Here is a 21,240-nt window from a genome sequence, read left to right as displayed (position 1 = left end):
TTTCTGTTTTCTTTGGGCCTGACAGTTCAGTCCTCAGTATATCTCTCTCTTCTAGCATTTTGCTATAAGCTGCAAGCAGAAGCCAAGCCACAATCTCTGGGTTTACTTTGGAAATTTCTTCAGCTAAATGTTCTGGCTCACCATTTTCAAATTTTGCCTTCCATAAAACACAAGGAGTTAATCTTGCTAAGTTCTCTGCAACTTTAAAATATGGATTGCCTTTCCTTCAGTTTCCAGTAATAGTTTCCTCCTTTACTTCTAAGGCATCATAAAAAGTCTCTTCAGCATCCATATTGCTATCAACAGTCTCTTCAAAGTGATCTAGGCCTTTTCCATCAAGCAGCTTACTATTTCTCTGAAAAATGCCCTTTACCCATTTATAAAACCATTCCTACATTTCAGTAATTGATGCCAAATTCTGAATTAGTCAGGCAAAGGGGTACTGATGCAAAATACCAGAAATTGGTTGGGTTTTATAAAGGGTATTTATTTGGGGTAAGAACCTACAGACACCAGGCCTTAAGCATAAGTTACTTCCCTCAATAAAGTCTATTTTCACATGTTGGAGCAAGATGGCTGCCAACGTCTACAAGGGTTTAGGCTTCCTGGGTTCCTCTTTTCCAGGGTCTTGCTACTCTCTGGGTTCAGGGTTTCTCTCTTCCTGGGTCTTGCTTCTGGTTCTTCTGTGAGCTTATCTCCTGGGGCTCCAGCTTAAGACTTCAGCATCAAACTCCAATATCAAAACTCCAACATCAAAAACCCTCAACTCTGTCCTTTGCCATGCCTTTTATCTGTGAGTCTCCACCCACCAAGGGGTGGGGACTCAACATCCTAATGATGTGTCCCAATCAAAGCCCTAATCATAATTTAATCATGCCCAGGTTCAGACCAGTTTACAAACATAATCCAATATCTATTTTTGGAATTCATAACTATGTCAAACTGCTACAAACCCCAAACAACAAAAGTAAGTTACTAACCCCCCACAGTAGCTGGAAAAGCTTCCCAACCCTACCCTCAAGACATTAAGCCAGGATTAAACCACTGGGTCACTGCAGCTGAATGAAAGGGCAACAGTTAAAAGGGAAGAGAGAAGGTGAGTTAGAGGGCTTCTCTTCAGTGAATTCAGTCAATAGGGCCATCTTTCAATCACAGCGTTGGCCAGATCAGAAATACAGGAAAGCAGAGACTGAAAGAAACACCTCTGTGGAAAGGTTCACTGACAGGCATCATCTGCTTGCCAGTTAGGAAATTACAAAGAGAAAAATGACTTTTAGGTCTCTCTATACTCCACCCCTGAGAGAAAATCAGTGCCCCATTGGTGAATCCCTGCCCAATTTGGTAACTTAAGCTGGGCAATTTTAAAGACTTTGAATAAGATGAACCAAAAGCAAAGGAGAGCTGTGAAAAAAAAAAAAAAGAAAATAAGGCTAGGGAGAGAAATCGATTATCAGAGTAAATTCACCAACATATTCAGATGCCTAGACATGGGCAAAAAAAGTATAAGCAATACTAGGAAACAGGAAGCGATGGCCCAGCCAAAGGAAGAAAACAAATATCCTGACAAGATACAGGATTTAAGACAATTAAGTAATGATAAGCACACAAGTCTCCTAAATCAGTTCTAAGAATTGAAGAAAAATATGCCTAAATAAAGTATTAAGACAATGGGTGAGCAAAAGAAAAAACTGAAAGCCTACCAAAAAAAGTAACAAGGACTATGTGAATAAAAATCATGATGGATGAGATTAAAAATACTTTAGAGGCATATTACAGCAAATTTGAATTGCTCAAAGACAGAATTAGTGATTTTAAGTATAGAACATCTGAACTGGAAAATACAGGAGAACAGAAAGAGAAAAAGATTAGAAAAAATAGAACAGGGTCTCAGGGAATTAAATGACAATGTTAAATGCACCAACATTTGCATTATCAGTGTCTCAGAAAGAGAAGAGAATGGAAAAGGGGCAGAAAAAACATTTGAGGAAATAATGACTGAAAACTTTCCAACCCTTATGAGAGACATAAATATCAATATCCAAGAAGGACAACACACCCAAACAAAATAAATCTGAATAGACCTACTCTGAAACACCTACTATTCAGAATGACAAATATGAGATATAAAGAGAGGATTCTGAAAGCTGCAAGAGAACAACAAGGGGAAATACAATAAAAGCAAGTGCTGATTTCTCATAAGAAACCATGGAGGCAAAAAATGCAGGGAGGGGGGACACAATGCATTTAAGGTACTGTCAGAGAAAAAATGACAGCCAATAATTCCGTATCTGGCAAAACTGTCTTTCAAAAACGAGAGTGAGTTTAAAGTCTTCACAGAGATACAAAAACAAAGGGTATGCTACCAAAAGACCAGAATTACCAAAGATACTAAAGGGAGTACAGCATCCTGAAAGGAAAAACAAGGGTGAGATACTTGGAGATAAGTGTAGAAATGAAGATTATTAGGAAGGGTAAATTAAAGTGTAAAAAGACAGACAATAGTAAGATAGTTTGTCCTTTGGAAAGCCAAAGGACAAAATGGACAAAGTAGTGCCTTTACAGTAATAACATTGGTAGTTAATGGTTTGAACTCACCAATCAAAAGACATAGACTAATAGAATGGATTAAAAAATGAGCCATCTAAAGTCTACAAGAGATTCACCTCAGATGTAGGACACAACCAGGTTGAAAATGAAAGGTTAGAAGAAGATATTCCACCCAAATAGTAACCAAAAAAGAGCTGGAGGAGTGATACTAATATCAGACAAAATAGATTTTAAGTGTAAAACTGTTATAAGTGATGATGAAAGTCATTATATATTAATAAGAGGGGAAATGCACCAAGAAAAACTAACTATAGTAAATTTTATGCACCAAACCTGGGTGCCCCAAGATATATAAGGCACACACTGGCAAAACTGGAAAGAGAAATAAATGTCTCTACAATAATAGTCGGAGACTTCAATATACAACACTCACTATTGGATAGATCATCTAGAAAGAGGTTTAAAAAAGAAATAGAGAGCTTGAATAATATAATAAGTGAACTAGACCTAACTGACATTTCTAGAGCATTACACCCCAAAAGACCTGGATATACATTCAATTGCTCAGGGAATATTCTCCAGGAGAGACCATATTGTGGGTCACAAGAAAGGACTCAATAAATTTAAAAACTTTGAAGTTATACAAAACACTTTCTCTGACCATAGCAGAGATGCATCTCTGACCATAATATGGGTGGAAAAAGGAAAAATTCATAAATATATGGAGATTAAACAACACACTTTTAAATAATCAATGGTTCAAAGAGGAAATGCAAGAGAATTGAGTAAATATCTTGAGAAAATGAATATGAGAACACAACATGTGAAAACCTATGGGACACCACAAAGGCAGTGCTGAGAGGGAAATTTAAGAGTCCTCAATACTTACATTAAAAAAGAAGACAAAGCTAAAATTGAAGACTTAACTGCAAACCTGGAGGAACTAAAAAAAGAACAGTAAAGTAATCACTAACCAAGCCAAAGGAAAGAAATAGTAAAGATCAGAACAGAAATAAATGAAATTGAGAAAAAAAAAAAACACAGTAGAATCAACAAAAGAAAAGTTGATTCTTTGAGAAGATCAATGAAATGGACAAACCCTTAGCTAGACTGATAAAGAAAAGGAGAGAGAAGATGCAAATAAAATCAGAAATGAGAGAGGACATTACCACTTACCCTGAGGAAATAAGAGAGATCATAAGAGAATACTATGAACAACTGTATGCCAAAAAACTAGACAATATAACAATGTAGATGAAATGGACAAATTCTTAGAAACACATGACCACCTGCACTGACTCTAGAAGAAATACAAGACTTCAACAAGTCAATTACAAGTAAAGATATTGAAAGAGTCATAAAAAAATCTCCCAAAAGGGGATATGGCTTAAGCAGTTGAGCACTTGCTTGCCACATGGAAGGTCCTGGGTTTGGTTCCCAATGCCTCCTTTGAAAAAAACACAAACAACAAGCAAACAAATGAAATAACCAACTCAGGGGATCTGATGTGGCTCAGTGGTTGAGTACCGGCTTCCCACATATGAGAACCAGGGTTCAATCCCTGGTCCCGGTACCTCAAACACACAAAAAATTTTCCGAAAGATGAAGAGCCTAGGACCAGGTGGCTTCACAGATGAATTCTACCAATCATTCTTAGATGATCTACTATCAATCTTGCTCAAGCTCTTCCAAAAAATTGAATAGGAAAAAATGCTGCCAAACTCATTCTATGAAGCTAACATCACCCTAATACCAAAATCAGATAAAGATACAACAAAAAAAGAAAATTACAGACCAATATTTCTAATGAATATAAATGCAAAAATCCTTAACATAATACTTGCAAACTGAATCCAAAAGCATATTAAAAGAATTATACACCATTCCCAAAGAGAAACATCTTACAAAAGAAGAGCAAATTTAGAAGACTCTCACTTCCTGACTTTAAATCATATTACCTAGCTACAGTGGTAAAAACAGCATGGGACTGGCATAAAGACAGACACATAAACCAATGGAACTGAATTGATGGTTTAGAAAAAGACCCTCATATCTATGGTCAAGTGATTTTTGACAAGGCTGTCAAGCCCAGTCAGCTAGCTAAAACAGTCTATTCAACAAATGGTCCTGGAAAAACTGGATATCCATATCCAAAAGAAAGAAAGAGGACCCCTACCTCACACCTCCTACAAAAAGTAACTCAAAATGGATCAAGGATCTAAATATAAAAAGTTACAATCATAAAACTCCAAAAGAAAATGTAGGGAAATATCTTCAAGAGCTTGTGGTGGTTAGTAGTTTCCTAAAACGTAAATCCAAAGCACAAGTAACAACAACAAAATAGACAAATGGGACCTCCTCAAAATTAAACACTTTTGGTCCTCAAAAGACTGTCAAGAAAATAAAAAGGCAAGAGAAAATATTTGGAAACCATATATCTGACAATAATTTAATATCAATGATTTAAAGAGATGATGTAACTCGATGATAAAAAGACAAGCAACCCAATTAAAAATGGGCAAAAGTCTTGAATAGACATTTTCCATAGAGAAAATTCAAATGGTCAAAAAAGCACATGAAAAAATGTTCAACATCACTAGCTACTGTGGAAATGCAGATCAAAATTACAATGAGGGTATTATTTCACACTTACAGAATGGCCATTATTAAAAAAAAAAAGTACAAGTGCTAGAGAGGATGTAGAGAAATAGGAACACTCCTTCACTGTTGGTGAGGATGTAGAATTGTTATGCCTTTGTGGAAGACGGTTTGGCAGCACCTCAAGATGCTGACTATAGAACTGCCTTATGATTCAACAACCCTGTTAACCAGGAATATATTCAGAAGAACTGAAAGCAAAGATGCAGAGTGCTATTTGCCCACCAATATTCACAGGAGCATTATTCACAATTGCTAAAATATGGGACCAGCACAAATGTCTACCAACCAATGAATGGATTTTAAAAATGTGGTATATACATACAGTGGAATACTATTCAGCTGTAAGAAGAAATTAAATTGGGATATATATTGATGTAGGCTATAGGTAGAAGGCTCTTTGTCTCTTCAGAGATAACTTAAGTTGTTTGACTTGTGAGTGTGAAATAGTAAGAAGCTGCAGTCCTGCTCTTAGGGACCAGCAGGCTCCAGTCCCAAGAAATGTTTAACAAAGCAAGAGCTATAAACTTTAAATATTTAAGGGAAATGCAAAAACCAAGGCTTATCTAAAATGTCTAGAGTCCTTGCTAAAAGCTTACCTAAGATGTGGAAGAGATATATGCTAATTGAAGCCTATTGAAAACTGAAACAAAGAGACAATTTAGCCTTTCCTCTCTGTATAAAAGACGTTTGAAAATCTTGTTCCGGGCTCGGGATTCAAACAGAAAACTCCCGAGTCCGGCCGGCCGTCAATAAACCATTTTTCCTTCTCAAAATCATTCCTGAGTCCTGGCCTCTCTATTCTCAAATAATTGAACTTCTCTTAAATTCCACAACATTAATGGCGACCACGAAGGGACAATAAATGAAAGCCAGAGACGGTAGCATTTTGCTGCCCCTTCCAAATCCCCGAGGAAGCCGGGAGGACTCGGGTGAACCCCAAATCTGGGCGCCCCTGGATTAAATTTAATCCAGAAAAGATGTGAGCTCCACCAGAATCTTCCCGACAAAATCGAGGGGCAATAAAAAGTCTGAAGAGAAAGATTCTGGGAACGAAAAAGAACTCCGAACATGGAAAAAAGTAAGACTCCCCGGGTGAGCACAGTCTAGAAGGCCCTAGCTTTAATTGCTAGGAAGGGGAGGCTGATCACCTCCCGAGAGAACCCTAGTAGCCCCAGAAGGCTGGGGGGGAGCCGTTCTCTCTAGGCTTGGAAAAAGGAGGAAAACCGGAGAAAAGCCCTGGTGTTTTGGGTTTGTCTAACTGCATGTTAGAATCTAGTACTGGTCTTATATCCACTAAAGGAGTAGAGTCTCGATTTTAATAGGAAGGGTATTTATAAGTTCGAGTCCTAATGTCCTGGAAATTAGTATAGATTAAAGAAAACAAAACTTGGTTACAAAAAAATGGATCGGCTTTTCTGGTAGAGCTTAGTCTGGGTGTAAAGTTTAAACAGTGGAAAAGTCTAGCTGAAATCTTTTGTTATGGTGCTAATTTGTGAATGAATTTGCTTTATACCAAATGTTAAGTGTTCTGAGGTTTGTGATAGCTGTAGGGGCAGCCGTGGTGAAAATAAATATATAAACTTGTGAGTCAGATTAGTGACCTTTGTGCTTCTGTCTGTGTCAGCTCAAGGCTAGTGTTAGAGTTGTGTCCTTATGTAGAGTAGAATTACAGCTGAGCTGGAGCCCTCCCTTGCCATTGGCAAGGGGGTGAAATAATTCTGGGGCAAAAGCTGAAGAGTCTAGATGTTTGCGGACTCTAGATGTTTGTGCATGCTCTGCTGTCTTGTCTCTGGTCTGGCCCTTTGCCGGGGCTTGGAGGCCATCTGTGTCCGCGCCACGCACCCAAGTTTGTTGAAGATGTCCCAGTCAGGGTGGCTGGGTCCCTGGGAGAGTTGCCAAATTTAAGTAAGTTCTGTCTGCCCATTTTGGCTGAAAGCTGGAAAGGGGAGAGCGGCTTGCCCCTTTCCAGTGAGTCCACCCTTCTATTCATAAGCCGCATTCCTGTTTGTTGTGCACCCGACTGCCTGGAAGGGGGGGAGTGAAAGAAGTGAAAAGCAGAATCAGAATAAATGCAGTAAAGTTCCCTCCTTAGGGTGTCAAAGCCAAAATACGTTTGCATTCTGCTCAAGTTCTTAGAAAGTATTGTAGTAACCTTAAGTAAGAGAATATTCTGTGAAAGTAAAATTTGTGTTAAGAGTATAAATATAAAAGTTTTACAAAGCATTGTTTAAGGTATTTAAGTGGCTAATTGCAGAAAGTCATTATTTAACAAAACTGAATTGATAATAATAATAATAAAAGGCAATTTTATAACAAACTTATTCGGCAGCCAATCTCCCCTGCCAACTTACTTCCAAAAAAACTGTTTCTGGTATTACATGCTACTAAGTATTTAAAGTGAAAAAAAGTTCATTATTTTAACAAACTTGTTTAGTATTAATAGCAATTATATGTTGTAAAAAGTTTGCCTGGTAACTCAGTATGTGAGATATATAGAATGTGTTTTTATTGTTAAAGAAACAGAAAATGATTTTGTCCTAAGATAAAATGATTAATTATTAGAAAGAGTAAAGTGTGAAACAGAACCTGAATAAATACTGAAAGTGTAAAAAGTTTGTAGAAGAAAAATTTTTATGATTAAATTGAGTAAAATCAATATATAAAGAAAATCATTTATCAATAGCTTCTTGTGCTTTAACCTCATCATATCCTCAATGTTTGAAGAAGAGTCTTACCTCTTTTAAAAGAACATTTTATGTTCTAAAAATCAAATCCTGAAAAGTAGCCTTTTATTTCAAACTAACTGCAAGAGATTTATTCTTTCACTTTAAAAAAAAAATTAAAGTAATAGTTAAGTTCATTTAATATGTTATAAGTTAAATAAAAAGTATTTAAAGGTGTTATAAAATTAATAAGTTTTAAAAAATTAATAAAAACTGTAACTAAGAGTTAAAATCATTTATAAATGCATTTATATTGTAAAACAATAAAAAGACAATAACTAAGATTATAGCTGGGTGAATTTAGCCTGAAACTATTATTTAAGTGTAAATTCTACACTAACCTTTCCTTTGTTTATAGTTGCTTCAGGCCTAACCTCGCCCTTTGCCTTTGCCTGTAGTTATTTCATAATTGAGAAGAGCTGAGACATCACTGTCTCCTCTTCTAGTATTAGTAACCCTTTCTCTCATGAATTCAAGTGTAAACTAAATAAATTGCTGCCTGATAGAATAAAGTTAAATAGCCACTGGAGTTTTATTATCTCCAAAATCAAAAAGAGAGGTAGAAAGAGAAAAGTCTCCTGCCTTGACGGTCAGTGTTCCTAAGAGTGGCAATTCATGAGAGAAAGCAGTCTGTCTCCCTGAGGCTTCAAATAGCCTCAGTAAATATATATAAAGTTAATCTTGTAGCTTATCCAAAATTCTGCTAATTTCAAAGTAAAATATAAAGTTCTAAAACAAAATGGTGCTAAAGCATTAAAAACATTTTAGTTATTACAATCCATTAAGTAAGAAAAAAAGTTCTTGTGGTAAACTGCATAGTCATAGTGCAAATTAAGAAGAGTTTCAAAAGTCTTTGAAAAGTTTAAAGTAACTAAAGTCATGTTGTTGTGTCAAACTATTCATGTCTGCCTATTTGCTCAAATTGTTGAGGTTAAATATGCAGTTATATAAGTAATATGTATTTCTGGACCCCTAATTAATTAAGTTAAACAGTATATAAAATAATGCAAATTACAAGTAATATCAATGAGTTGTGTTTGTGTCTAACTCTTTGTGTCTGCCCATTTTTAAAAAAAAAAGCTCAATGTATGTCTTCATACATCAGGATAATATCAAATTAACAAATAAAAATTCTTAAAAAAGGTCTATTCAAATTGTTAAAAATTAAATATGCAATTATATTTATAAATATTCTTAAAGCCCAAATTGAACTAAGCAAGATGAAAAAGTCATAAAAATCTAATTATAAAAACAATTAAGAAAGGGCCTCCTCTTTGCAAGAGCTTTTAAAGCAAGACTAAGTGTGGCAGATTAAACCTATCTACTAAGCTAAAGAATTAAGAATGAGTTTGCCTAGTAATTTCCCAGTTTAAACCTTTGTCAGCCATAAATTAAAAAAAAAAAAAAAACAAAACAAAGATTAAGTTAATTTTCACAGAAGAAAAATGTTGATGTAACCCGGCGGCCTGCTGCCTCAGTCTCCCACTCCCGAGTTGGACAGCAGTGGAGGAGACCAGTTTAGGCCAGTCCTATGAGCAGTAGAAAGATGCCCAAGAAAGAGCTAACTAAGTCGGTGCCATTTCAGCACTAAATTCTATTCCTTATTTGACAAAGAGAGAGAGCAAGTAAAAACTAAAATAGTTAGAATGTGATAAAAAAAGCAGTTAAATCAAACTTTTGCGTGAGAAAGTTAAATCTCAGATAAGCTGTAACTTCTAAAGTATCCAATCTATAGAAAAACAAGAAGAGCTTGCATGCTAGGCTTAAGAGTATAAATTGTGTCATTTTTCTTTGTTCGGGGCACCAGCCATATCTGGCTCTGCGCCCCTTCTTGCAAGATTGAGAATAAAGTATTTTCTTCTCCACAATCTAGTGAGCCTTATTTTCTTCCAGAAGATTTCTTTCCAACAAAATAAAGTAATTAGTAGCTCTATTAACAAATTTCAGTAAGTAAAAAAAAGTCCATAAAAACTATGGAGAGATCTTTCCTGGGTTATGATTTTAAAAAATTAAGTAATTGTGTAATGTGTTTTGAAACCTAGAAGTCAGTATGCATGTGTTTTAAAACCTGGTAGTCAGTTATGCTTTTAAATTAATAATTTTCATAACTTAAAGAAAAGAAGTTTTTTAGCTTCCTGTAAGAAAAAAAAAAAACATTCCTTGCATAAACTATTATAGTTTCAATTTTATTTAACTTGAGTGTAATCTCCCATAGTTAATTTATAAACTAAATTAACATTATGTACGAAATCTTTAGTGAGTAAAATTAAGCTGAAAGAAAAAGATTGTAGATATGCTCTCTTAAATAAAAAGTAAATTTCTTTCATTAGTAATTGTAATTTAGTAAGTTTATTTAAACATGAAGTAGCTAGTCAATGTAGTTATAGTCAATTATAAAGAGTTTGTAAAACATCTTCCAAACTAAAAATGTTTAAATAGTTCTAGTTGTAGAAGTTATTGTTAACTAAAAAAACTTAGATTAGTATTAGTAGCAAAAATAACTTCATAATAATAAACCTGTCTGAAAGCCACTGCAAAATACACATTTAAGTAAATAGTAATAAAAAGTTGTCTTGATTCTATTAAAAAAATTGTTTTCATTCTAACAATGAAAAATAATATTTTTCCTCTATTACTAAAGTAAAGCACCTACTGTTATCTTCATAGTAAAATTGTGTAAGTAAATAGTCATTTAATATATGTATTGCGTTAAGTTGTTTAAAATATATATAAAACAAAGAATAAACTTTAACATTGTCAAACTCTTGTGCATTCGAACCAGGCCTTGTATACATTACAAGTGGCCTCTCCATGTGAGTTATTAGCTAAGCTAGTCACTGACCCCTCAATTAAAAATATGTGCTATATCAGTCTCTAGTTCTGCTCCTAAAGTCGATAGAAACTATATTGCAGTTTCAAGCTCCTGCAGCCAATAATGACTCGGTACAAGTGTACAATAGATATCGCCTCCAGACTGGCACTGTTCCATGGTGCCAGAGAGCACTATGCACCAGGCTAGTAAAATACTAGAAAATCTCTAAAATACTGGAAAGATGCTGCAACTTGCTCACTGCGTTGAAGAACATGCTAAGTAGAGCCATGATACCAAGAGACTGTAAGTAAAACTTAAACACAATTAGCATTATAGCCTGCTTTCATAGAGAGATAACATGTAAAGTATTACAAACCTGAAACTCAAAACTAATAATAGCAACTCTAAATCCTTATGCATTAAGTAATACATTAGTTAATATTAAGTGCTGTACTTTTATCCTGTACTAAATATATGCCTAATAATTGTAATGTTATCTTTTCTATTTTAGATCAAGTGCAGAAGTATATTAGACATGTTAAATTCCTAGTAAAATCATTTTCTAAACAGTTAATAACATGTCTATAAAATAAGGTGGCAGTCTCAGCCAGTCTCAAGTTAGCAAAAGTGAAGCTTGCTTGCTAATGGTGAGTCACCTATTGAACAAGTCAAAATTGCTAGAAATTGTACAATAAAAACCAAGGTGTAAAAATCTTTATTCTGTAGTTCTGATCACTCCCACAGGTGAAAACTAAGAGTATTTCCAAATTAGTGTTCTAATCCTGAGTGAAGCCAGTTGCCCAAAGAGTACCAGTTCACCAGGAGCATCTGACAGAGCGAATGAGTGTCAATCATTGAACAGCTTAGAATGTGTCTTCAGACAAAGCTAAGTGTCTGTTGCAATTTCTCTCTAAAGATAGATAACTTAAAAAAAAATATATATGCTGTTCCCACCAGCTTTTAAAGAATGCCATCTTTATAAGTACCTAACCTTGTCTACCTCTGTAATCCAATGTGTCCTCTTTTAAAAACAAGTATTCCAAAATTTTAATTAAGTTTGTTTCTTTCAGAGTAAACATCTTATTAACCATATGAAAACTTCATCCAACTTCGTACAGAATGCCAAATCCATCTTCCTCCAGTTAAAATAAATTAAAGAGTTTTTACACCTTATTAAGCAATAACTACAGCCCATAGCCAGCAAAAAGCAGTTACAAAAAAGAGATCGTCTCCCTTCAGCACCCCTTTTAAATTAAAAGTGTAAACTCTTTAAAAGTAAAATAAAAGTAATAGATAGATCTAAAACCTGACTAGAAATCCACGTGAGTGCCAGTGGCAGCAGAATAACTGCAAGAAGCCCCTGCCCAAGATTCTGCTGTCCAGAATAAAAAGTTCTAAACTTCTAAAAACGGTCCTTAATGCTGTACTAAAGACTGATAAATAATCAGTCAAGACAACAAACAGTCATCCACCTCATAGCTACAACAATAATTATGCCAAAGCTTAGCAAGTAAACTTTGACAAAAGAAAAAAATGATGTAGGCTATAAGTAAAAAGCTCTTTGTCTCTTCAGAGATAACTTAAGTTGTTTAACTTGTGAGTGTGAAATAGTAAGAAACTGCAGTCCTGCTCTTAGAGACCAGCAAGCTCCAGTCCCAAGAAATGTTTAACAAAGCAAGAGCTATAAACTTTAAATATTTAAAAGAAATGCAAAAACCAAAGCTTATCTAAAATGTCTAGAGTCCTTGCTAAAAGCTTACCTAAGATGTAGAAAAGATATATGCTAATTGAAGCCTATTAAAAACTGAAACAAAGAGACAATTTAGCCTTTCCTCTCTGTATAAAAGACGTTTAAAAATCTTGTTCCGGGCTCGGGATTCAAACAGAAAACTCCCGAGTCCGGCCGGCCGTCAATAAACCATTTTTCCTTCTCAAAATCATTCCTAAGTCCTAGCCTCTCTATTCTCAAATAATTGAACTTCTCTTAAATTCCACAACAATATGACAAGATGGACAAACCTTGAGGACATTATGTTGAATGAAATAAGCCAGACACAAAAGGAAAAATACCGTATGGTGTCACTAATATGAAGTAAATATGATGTGTAAACTCATGTAGGTAAACTCTAGGGTATAGAATGTGAGTTGGTAATAAGAACTGATGCTTAATGTATGTAGGATTTTTAATAACGTTTATTGTAAAAGTGTGGAAATTATGAATAGAGTTGATGGTAACACACATATATAGTGAGTATAATTAACACTCCTGATTTATAAATGCAATTGTGGCTGAAAGGTAGTCTGTGGACATAAGGGTTAATTGAGAGGAAGCTAGAGGATAATCTAGGGACTGTAACAGTGATTTCGGTGGTAGATTGAAGATTGTTGTTAATAGTTATAAATATTAGAATGTTCTCCTTTCACAAATTGTTAAGAATATGGTGATACACAGGAAAACTACAACTGATGTAATTTATGGACAATAGTTTACAGTAATATTATAAAATTTTTGCAGCAATGGCAATGAAGATATATCAATTCTAAGGGACAAAAATAGGGGGGTATAAAAGAGTATGGGATTTTTCCTTTTGAAGTAAAGAAAATGTTCTAAAATTGACTGAGGTGATGAAAGCACAATTCTGTGATGAAAATGAGAGCCACTGAATGTATACTTTGAACGGATTTAATAAGGCATGAGACTGTGTAACAGTGAACCCTGTGGTGGAAGATGGACTGTGCTAAACAGAACAAATAAAAGAATATTTTCTCATGAACTATAACAAATATATATGGCTAATATGGGATGTTAATCATCAAGTGGGTTGGGGGAAAATACACCAAATGTAAGATACAGGCTATAATTAGTAGTAATATTTTGACAATGCTCTTTCATAGTTTGGAACAAGTACTTCACAACAATGCAAGATGTTGGTGGTGCGGTGGTATATGTGACCCCTGTATGAGGATATGAATATTTGTTTTGTTTTATTGTTTATGTATGTTCATGTATGAATACTTTAATAAAAAGAAATTTAATGGGAAAAAAAACCACCTTTCATACTTTTTGCAAATTAACTGCATTGTTATTCTCCTTCAGAATTTAGCCCTCTTAGCAAGATCAGCCTGAGGCAAATGAGAAGTACAATGGGCCGCTCCCTGTCTTTTCTGAGTCTGGGCATTATCCTGGGTTTGTACTAGTTCCTGGCCTTAGGATTCCCCCATTCGTAGCATTTGTCCCCTCTACTCCCTATGAAATGCTTTCCTCCCTCTCCCCACTCCTGGGTACTCTACTGTACGTCTTAAAGTCAGGAATCCTTGTCCCTGGCCACTTTGACTTAAGTTTTTCTTACACTGCTTTAGCTGCCTGCAAGCTGCTTCTGCCTGCCGCCAAGATCCTGGAGGTGAGCCAGAGATGAGTTTCCTGGTTTAGTCTTTCCCGCCCAATAGACTGGAACCAACAAACAGGCACTCAAGTATGCACACAGAGGTGGCTCTGCTCCCTCTGATACAAGCCCAGGGACCCACAATGGGAATGTGGACTGGTTCTCACCATACCAGGGAGGGGTTAAGAGAAGGGCTGTGTTTTCTTGATTTGGCACTTGCCCAAGTTTTTGCTAATTGTTCAAAGATTTTGTGGGAAAATGGCATCCCAGAGAATCTTATGCCACCATCCTGGTGGCTGGAATCTATCTATATTCTAACTTTACTAGTACCCTCAAATAAAACATGTTACTTCCTACCTCTTGCCTCTGCCTATAGAGCCTATTTCTACCTTCCTCACTAAACAATCATCCTCAATATTCATTTCAGATGCTGCCTCTTCAGTGATAGGTTGACTGTCTTAATGTCTCTAGTCTTCATCCCTTCCTGGAACCCTTCCATGTAAGTTTTTAGTGCCCTCCCATTCTGACTCTGGGCTTGGCCAAGTGACTTGCTGTGACCGATGACATTACAGCAAATAAGACAACAGCCAAGGCTTGAAAAGTGCTGTGCAACCGGGGTTGTCTCACTTGGCTCCTGCAACTACTAGGATAACACTCCTGGGCTGCTGGAGAATGAGAGACAGATGTTCAAGTTGACCGAGTCATCCTAGCCTAGGCAATCCTAGATCAGTCAACTGCAATCTGACCCCAGACATGTGAATGAGCCCAGCCAATATCAGCAGAACTGCCTATATGAGCCACAGTTGACTGCAAACACGTGAGCCCAACTGAGTCCCGCCAGACCAACTGAAGTTCCCAGGCTCATGAGCTAAATAAATATTTATTGTTGTATGCTACTCAATTGTTGTTGTTGTTTGTTATGTATTCCTACAGCACAACTGATCAATTTTCTGTAAAGATTTCCCTGACTCTTCCAAGGAAAAGTGGTCACAGCTTCATTTGTGCAAACTTTGAATCTTGTACCTTCCTCTGTTACAAAACTCATTACACTCTATTTATTATACATATTTGTTGAATGAACAGGATAAACGAGCATTTGTTTGTATGTTTGATTCTCCATCTAAGATTCCCTTTCTTCAGAACAGAAACATCTCTGTGAGGGAGGCAAGGTGGAAGAGTACAAATAGTTATGGTTTATGTGGGTTGGATCATGGCTTTACAAATGGAAACCTTTCTGAGCCCAAATATCATTAACTGTAAAGTGAGGACATTAGCAGCAACTTTGCAGGTTTCTTGAGAAAATGAATGAGGAAATCTCAATAAAGTGGCCAGTTCAATATATGACACAATGAAAGGCTCAATGCATATTGTTTGATTGAATGAATTAATGAACTGACACATCCATGGCAAACTTATAGAATGAGGGCACCCAAAACACAAGGTCTTTCATTCCATTACCAATTCCTATAACATCATACCAGCAGCACAGAGCATTCTTTAGCCTTTAATTTGATTTATGACCATGGAAGCTGATGCTTCAATTTACTGAACCCAAATGCATAATAAATAAAAGTACCTCAGAGGACTTCATGTCAGCATGGTAGCTAAATAGAGTTTATTTAATCTTTCATTTAAAACAAAAGTTGCAGTTTATTGCTTATAAATCTGTTCTTCCTTCTATCCTTATGAGAAATGCAAACACTTGGCTGGTGCTTATTCCCTGCTCTTGGGCAGGTAAGCAGCTTCGCTGATGGGCTGCACTCCAACTCAATTACAAGGCATGTACTCACCTCTCTGGAGGCAGGAAGCCCTCTTCTACAGCAGCTGCAAGAGGAAGAGGGGGTGGGGGGAAAGCATTGTCAGTGGCATGGTTAAAGTATGTCTGTGTGATGCCCTGGCCCAAGAGACAAAGTGTTGAGTGGCAGCTCACTCCACCCATGCCCTGGGGTCTGCCTGGCCCTGCATTGCAGCATTCACTCATGCTGCAGGATGTTTATTTATGGGCACAATCTCTTGTATTCGCCTATGAGCTCCTTGTGGTTCATTACCTCTGTGGGATTTAGCTTTTAATCTTCTGTGGCACAAAATGTTGCTGCACAATGCTTGCTTGAATTAATGATACCATCAAACATTTATTGAATGCTTATTGGTGTGCCAAGAACTGTTTAAATATTTTCCATTTGATGAAGTCAGTGGTATTATTATTATCCCAATTTTACAGATAAAAAAATTGAGGCCAGTGAGTAACATGCTCAAACTTAAACAGATAGTGAATGAGCTGATATTTACAAAGCTCATTTTATTATAAAAGAATTGGCATTTTATACCATCCGATCTCACTAATACAAGGTCCCAGGGACTGTGGTAGAGATAGGGAATGGGGAGTTAATTCTTAATTGGTGCAGAATTTGTTTGGAGAGCTGGCAACTTTTTGGAAATGTGTAGTGGTGATGGTGACACAACATTTTGCATGTACTTACCACTGAATTATGTATCTGAATGTAGTTAAACATATCAATTTTATTTGTTATTAGAATAAAAATTTAAAAACAGCCGTAGGAGCTGTACAACACTAACAGTGAACCCCAATGTAAACTATGGAGTATAGTTAATAGTACAATTATAATAATGTTATCCTATCAAGTGTAACAAAGGTATCACACTAATGCAAAAAAATGTTAAAAATGGAGGCAGGTATATGGGGACTCTGTATTTTCTGCATGATCTTTCTGTAAACCTTCAACTTCTTTAATAAAAACAAATAAATTTAAAAAAAGACTTGTAGGGGAGCGGGTGTAGCTCAGTGGTTGAGTGCCTGCTTCCCACGTAGGGGGTCCCAGCACCTCCTAACAATTTTAAAAAAAGACTTGGTATTTTGCTTTAGAGGGAACACAAGCAAAGGTGTTCGAAACATCAACAGGATCAGAATGTGTTGGGGATGGTGACCTAAGGAGGTGTTCCTTTTCAGAAATAGCAGAGGAAAACACAAAATAGTACAGAGAAATGGTCTCCAAGGATGATTCAGTTCCTGGAAAGGACAGTGCGGGCAAGGATCCCTTCAATTAATTATTGAAGGCAGAACAGAGGCCTGAGATCTCAGGTCGAGTTCACAGTGACTTAACTCCCTTTGCACAGCCTGCCAGCCTTCCTCCCGCCCCCACCTTCTCCTGCACTAGCTGGGTGGACAACACAGGTTTTGCAGGAAACACAAAGGTTCACTGCCTCCCTGCTTGGTGACTTTTCATTTTCTTCCTGGAGAAAAGATGCCCAGAGATCAAATGCAATGTTCTCAGGAGAAGAGGGCTGGCCCAGGAGTGATAAGGGGCTAATTCCCACAGATCCGCCACTTCACAGGCAAGCTGCACAGCCTCTGCATGGAATAAGCAGTGATGGCTGTCCAGCCCCACGGAAAAGCAGGAGCTGCATTGTCACCTGGAAGGAGGTGACATGGGGGATGCAGGCCCTTGAGCCATGACTCCTGACGGGTTGTGTGGGGGGACCCTGTGCAATTCCTTACCTTCCCTTTGGGTCTTGGGAATAGCAGCTGCCTTCTTCTGGAAGGCCTGGAGGCTCACAACCGAGGGCTTTGGAGGCTTTGGGGGAGGAGGGCCCAGGGACTCGATGGAAGGCAGTGGCTTTGTTTTGGGAAGCTGGCGACGCCTGGCATCTGGAAGTCTTTCTGAGCACAACAATTAAAAAAAAAGTAGGCTATTATTATTTCCATGCCACGGCTGGTCAGGTAAAACACTAGTTTCCCTGCCTCAGTCTCACTCTCTTCCAAGCTAGTCTCCATTCAGCAGCCAGAGTGACCTGATCAAAAGGCAAACCTGATCACATCACTCAACCCACTGCCCAAGAAATGAAGCCTGATTTCCTCAGCAGGACATCCATTCACTTCATTCTCTGGCATTTAAACACTGCATGACCTCAAACTGTTTCCAGTTTTTTATTCTTCACCCTCTCAACAGCTTCTTCTAATAGGCAATCCATCCTCCTTTCTTTCCTTCCATTTTTCCTTTCATCCTTTCTTCCATCATTCCATACTTCTTCCATCTATCCTTTCATCCATCTTTCCTTCCTTCCTCCCATCCATCATTCTTTTCATCCACCCTATCTTCTTTCCCATCCCTTCATTAAGAACTAATTATCTACTATGTTCCAGGCATTGTTCTAAGAGCTGGGGATAGAGCTGAGAAAAAAAACTGATATAGTCCAGCCCTCAGGAATTATCATTCTAAAAGGAGAGTGATGATAAAGTAAACAAAGAAACAAGATAATAGAACATTGATTAGTTCTATAAAGGAAATAAAACAGGATGATCTAAGAGTGTGAACTTTTTATAGAGAGGCATTGCTCTTTAGTTAGAGAAGACAGAGTAAGTAGGCTTATCTGGGAAAGTATTATTGGAACTTATACCTAAATGCAGCTATACAAATGTCAAAGAAAAGAGCATTCCAAGAAGAGGGAACAAACTTGCCCTGAGGTATGAAACAGTCTTTTGAAAGAACAGCAATAACTCTACCTCTAAGAGAGGCAGGAGCTAAGTCAGAGACTTGGTGGAGAACAGATAATAGAGAACTATGAAGACCCAAGTAAGGAGTTTGGATTCTCTTCTAAGTGCAAAGAGAAATCTTAGTTATAAGCAGAAGATTCATCCATCTATCCATTCATCCGATCATTCAACATGTATTTTCTGAGGTCCTACTCAGACTAGCCTTCTAGGTGCTAGAGGATATGATAGGGAAGAAAAAAAAAGCCTTTATCTTTACTTAGCTTACATTTTACTGAGGTAAACAAATGCATAACAAGATGCTAGGTAAGAATAAGAGTTATGAAGAAAACCAAAGCAATGTAAGAAGATAGTGAGGGGAGTGGTTTAACTATATTAGACAGAGTGATTAATAAGTTCTCTTCAGAGCCAGAGACACTTGAGCAGAGACCTCAACGAGGAGTGAGACATTCAAAGACCTGGGGGAAGAGTATTAAAACAGAGGGAATGGCAAGCAAAGACCCTGGGGTGGAAGCAGTGTGGTATATCTGAGGAACAGCAGGGAGGCAACATGGTGAGAGAGGAGGAGTACAAGAGAGGCAGGCAAGGGCCAAATCATGAGAGCAACTGTGAGATGGTGCAGGGGAGTGGTATAGTATAATTCATACCGTAAAAGGATCACTGTGCCTCCAAGGAGGAGAACAGACTAGGAGCAAAAGTGGAAGCAGGAAGACTAGATAAGGGGTTGTTGTAGTGGCCCAGGTGAGATATGATGATGACTTGGACAGGGCAGATGGCACAGAGCGATGGAAATGGAGGGATTCAGAACCTATTTTGGTTAAAAAATAAGAGCTTGCTGATGGATTGGATGTGAAGAATGAGGGGGTAGGAGGAATAGAGCGTGGCTCAGCTTTTTGGCTTGAGCAACTGAGAGGATGGTTGTGTCATTTGCCAACACAAGGAAGATTGAAGAAAGATCAGATTTATAGGAGAGTAAATCAGTCTCTAAGAAGTTGCGCAGATTGCCCAAGTTCATGCAGTTGTAGAGCTAGAAATCAAATCTGAGTTTGCCTTTGTCCCACTACACAGCTCATGCTTTAAAAAATTCTGCCTAACTATCTCTCAATGAAACTCCATGAGATTAAGTACTTTCCCCAAACCTGAAATTACAATTTAGCAGATAAGCCTAGAATACCTGCATTGGAGTTTGGAGCAAATGTTGCCCAGGTCACACATATGGTATTCCCAAGTCAACAGATTTTAAATTAAATACATATTGACGCCTCCCTCTGTCCCATGGAGATTCTATTTCTCACCTAAGGCCTGGCTGGCTAGCTCACACTCATAGGTAGGCTGGAAGGTGCTCACTGCTGAGCTCCTCTCAGGACTGGGGTTTTCTTGGCCCTTCCTGTCATGTTGAGAAAGGAGGAAAGAGGTATCTTTAGAGGATGTAAGTGATTTTCTTTGGGTCATCAAGTCCCTCTGGGAAGGAAGGGTCTGTGTTGTATTTGTTTCCAGCTTTTTCCTTGGCATCTCCAGAGTAAGTCCCATGCATCTTTGGTCTTTCAGATAGAAGGTCCTACTTCCACAGTTAGCAAGGAGAATGGCAGGTGACATCTCACTCTTCTGAGATGAAAACTTCTCCCAGTTCCAGAGCTTGTCTCTGAAGCTACTGGTATCCACTACTTTCTTTTTATTGATTATCTCAGCATTTGATAGAGTCACCTCTACTGGCAGAGAGGCCTTCTGTGAATTTCCTGTAGAATCAGCAGATGCTCCCAGAGGTCCTGTGGAATTAGAACATTTCTGAATATCGCTGCTCTGGACCAACACTAGTTTCTGGGGTTTAAGAGGCTGGGATTCACTACTGCAACAATTTGATAGGTGCTGAATCTGGTTGGATGAGAGAGTTTTTCCATTGGCCAAAACCTGGGTTGACTGTGGATTTCCGATGTAACCCTTTTGTGAAATACCTGCTGGGGATTTAGCAGGTCCTGGAAGAGGTGGAACATCAAGCTTGTTTTGAAATTTGGCTCGAAGTTCCTTGAAGTTTCTTACCCCTTCCTAAAGCATAAAAGAAAATGAAAGTATTTCATTATTCCAGGAAAAAGCCAGTGAGATTAGCTGACTTCACTGTACATGTTAAGGGCTGCAAGTGCTGATGTAACAGGATCACTTACCTATTGGGCAATATTAGCCATTAGCTGTAGTCTACATAAGAAGGTAGACAAACAATTATCTTCTCTTTGTCAAACTTTGGGCATATTTAATTTTCTCACACATATTGATATAGCCTGTGCATAAATTCAAAATTGTTTCCAAGTGTACCTAGTCCCTAAAAGTCCAAATAAGTAATATAGGCCCTACAGTCTTTGAATGTTCAGAAAGGATGTAAGACTGAAGGTGTATTCAAGGTTGCATCCAGATGGAATGTGGAAGATATGCTAAATCCAAGCTGGCTTGGAATGTGGGGAATATGCAACTCACCTGGAGGAAATAACCTATCTGATACTGAGATCAAACACTGAAGAAACTAACCAAAGATCTGTTTGCATACCATCACCCTTTGTCTCCCTAACCTTAAACCTCTGTATAAAAGAGACAAAAAAATGCTATTCGGGGCTC

The 21,240-nt window shown here is 37.5% G+C and overlaps 1 protein-coding gene across 3 annotated transcripts in view; it reads right to left on the bottom strand.

Annotated features, from left to right (window-relative positions):
* The window catches only part of FYB2 (FYN binding protein 2), a 172,756-nt gene that overhangs the window by 99,754 nt on the left and 51,762 nt on the right, over positions 1–21,240 (bottom strand). For all 3 annotated transcript variants that reach the window (XM_012527894.3, XM_058303512.1, XM_023590845.2), the window contains exons 2-4: positions 19,932–20,679; positions 17,644–17,805; positions 15,917–15,950 (exon numbers count right to left, since the gene is read on the bottom strand). In XM_012527894.3, the coding sequence (XP_012383348.3) occupies positions 15,917–15,950; positions 17,644–17,805; positions 19,932–20,679 (944 nt within the window). The remainder of the gene's footprint in view (positions 1–15,916; positions 15,951–17,643; positions 17,806–19,931; positions 20,680–21,240) is intronic.

This window comes from Dasypus novemcinctus, chromosome 9 (assembly GCF_030445035.2).
Source record: "Dasypus novemcinctus isolate mDasNov1 chromosome 9, mDasNov1.1.hap2, whole genome shotgun sequence".
NCBI classification, from domain to species: domain Eukaryota; kingdom Metazoa; phylum Chordata; class Mammalia; order Cingulata; family Dasypodidae; genus Dasypus; species Dasypus novemcinctus.
The sequence above is the reverse complement of the archived record's forward strand: the minus strand, read 5'-3'. Positions and strand labels throughout refer to the sequence as shown.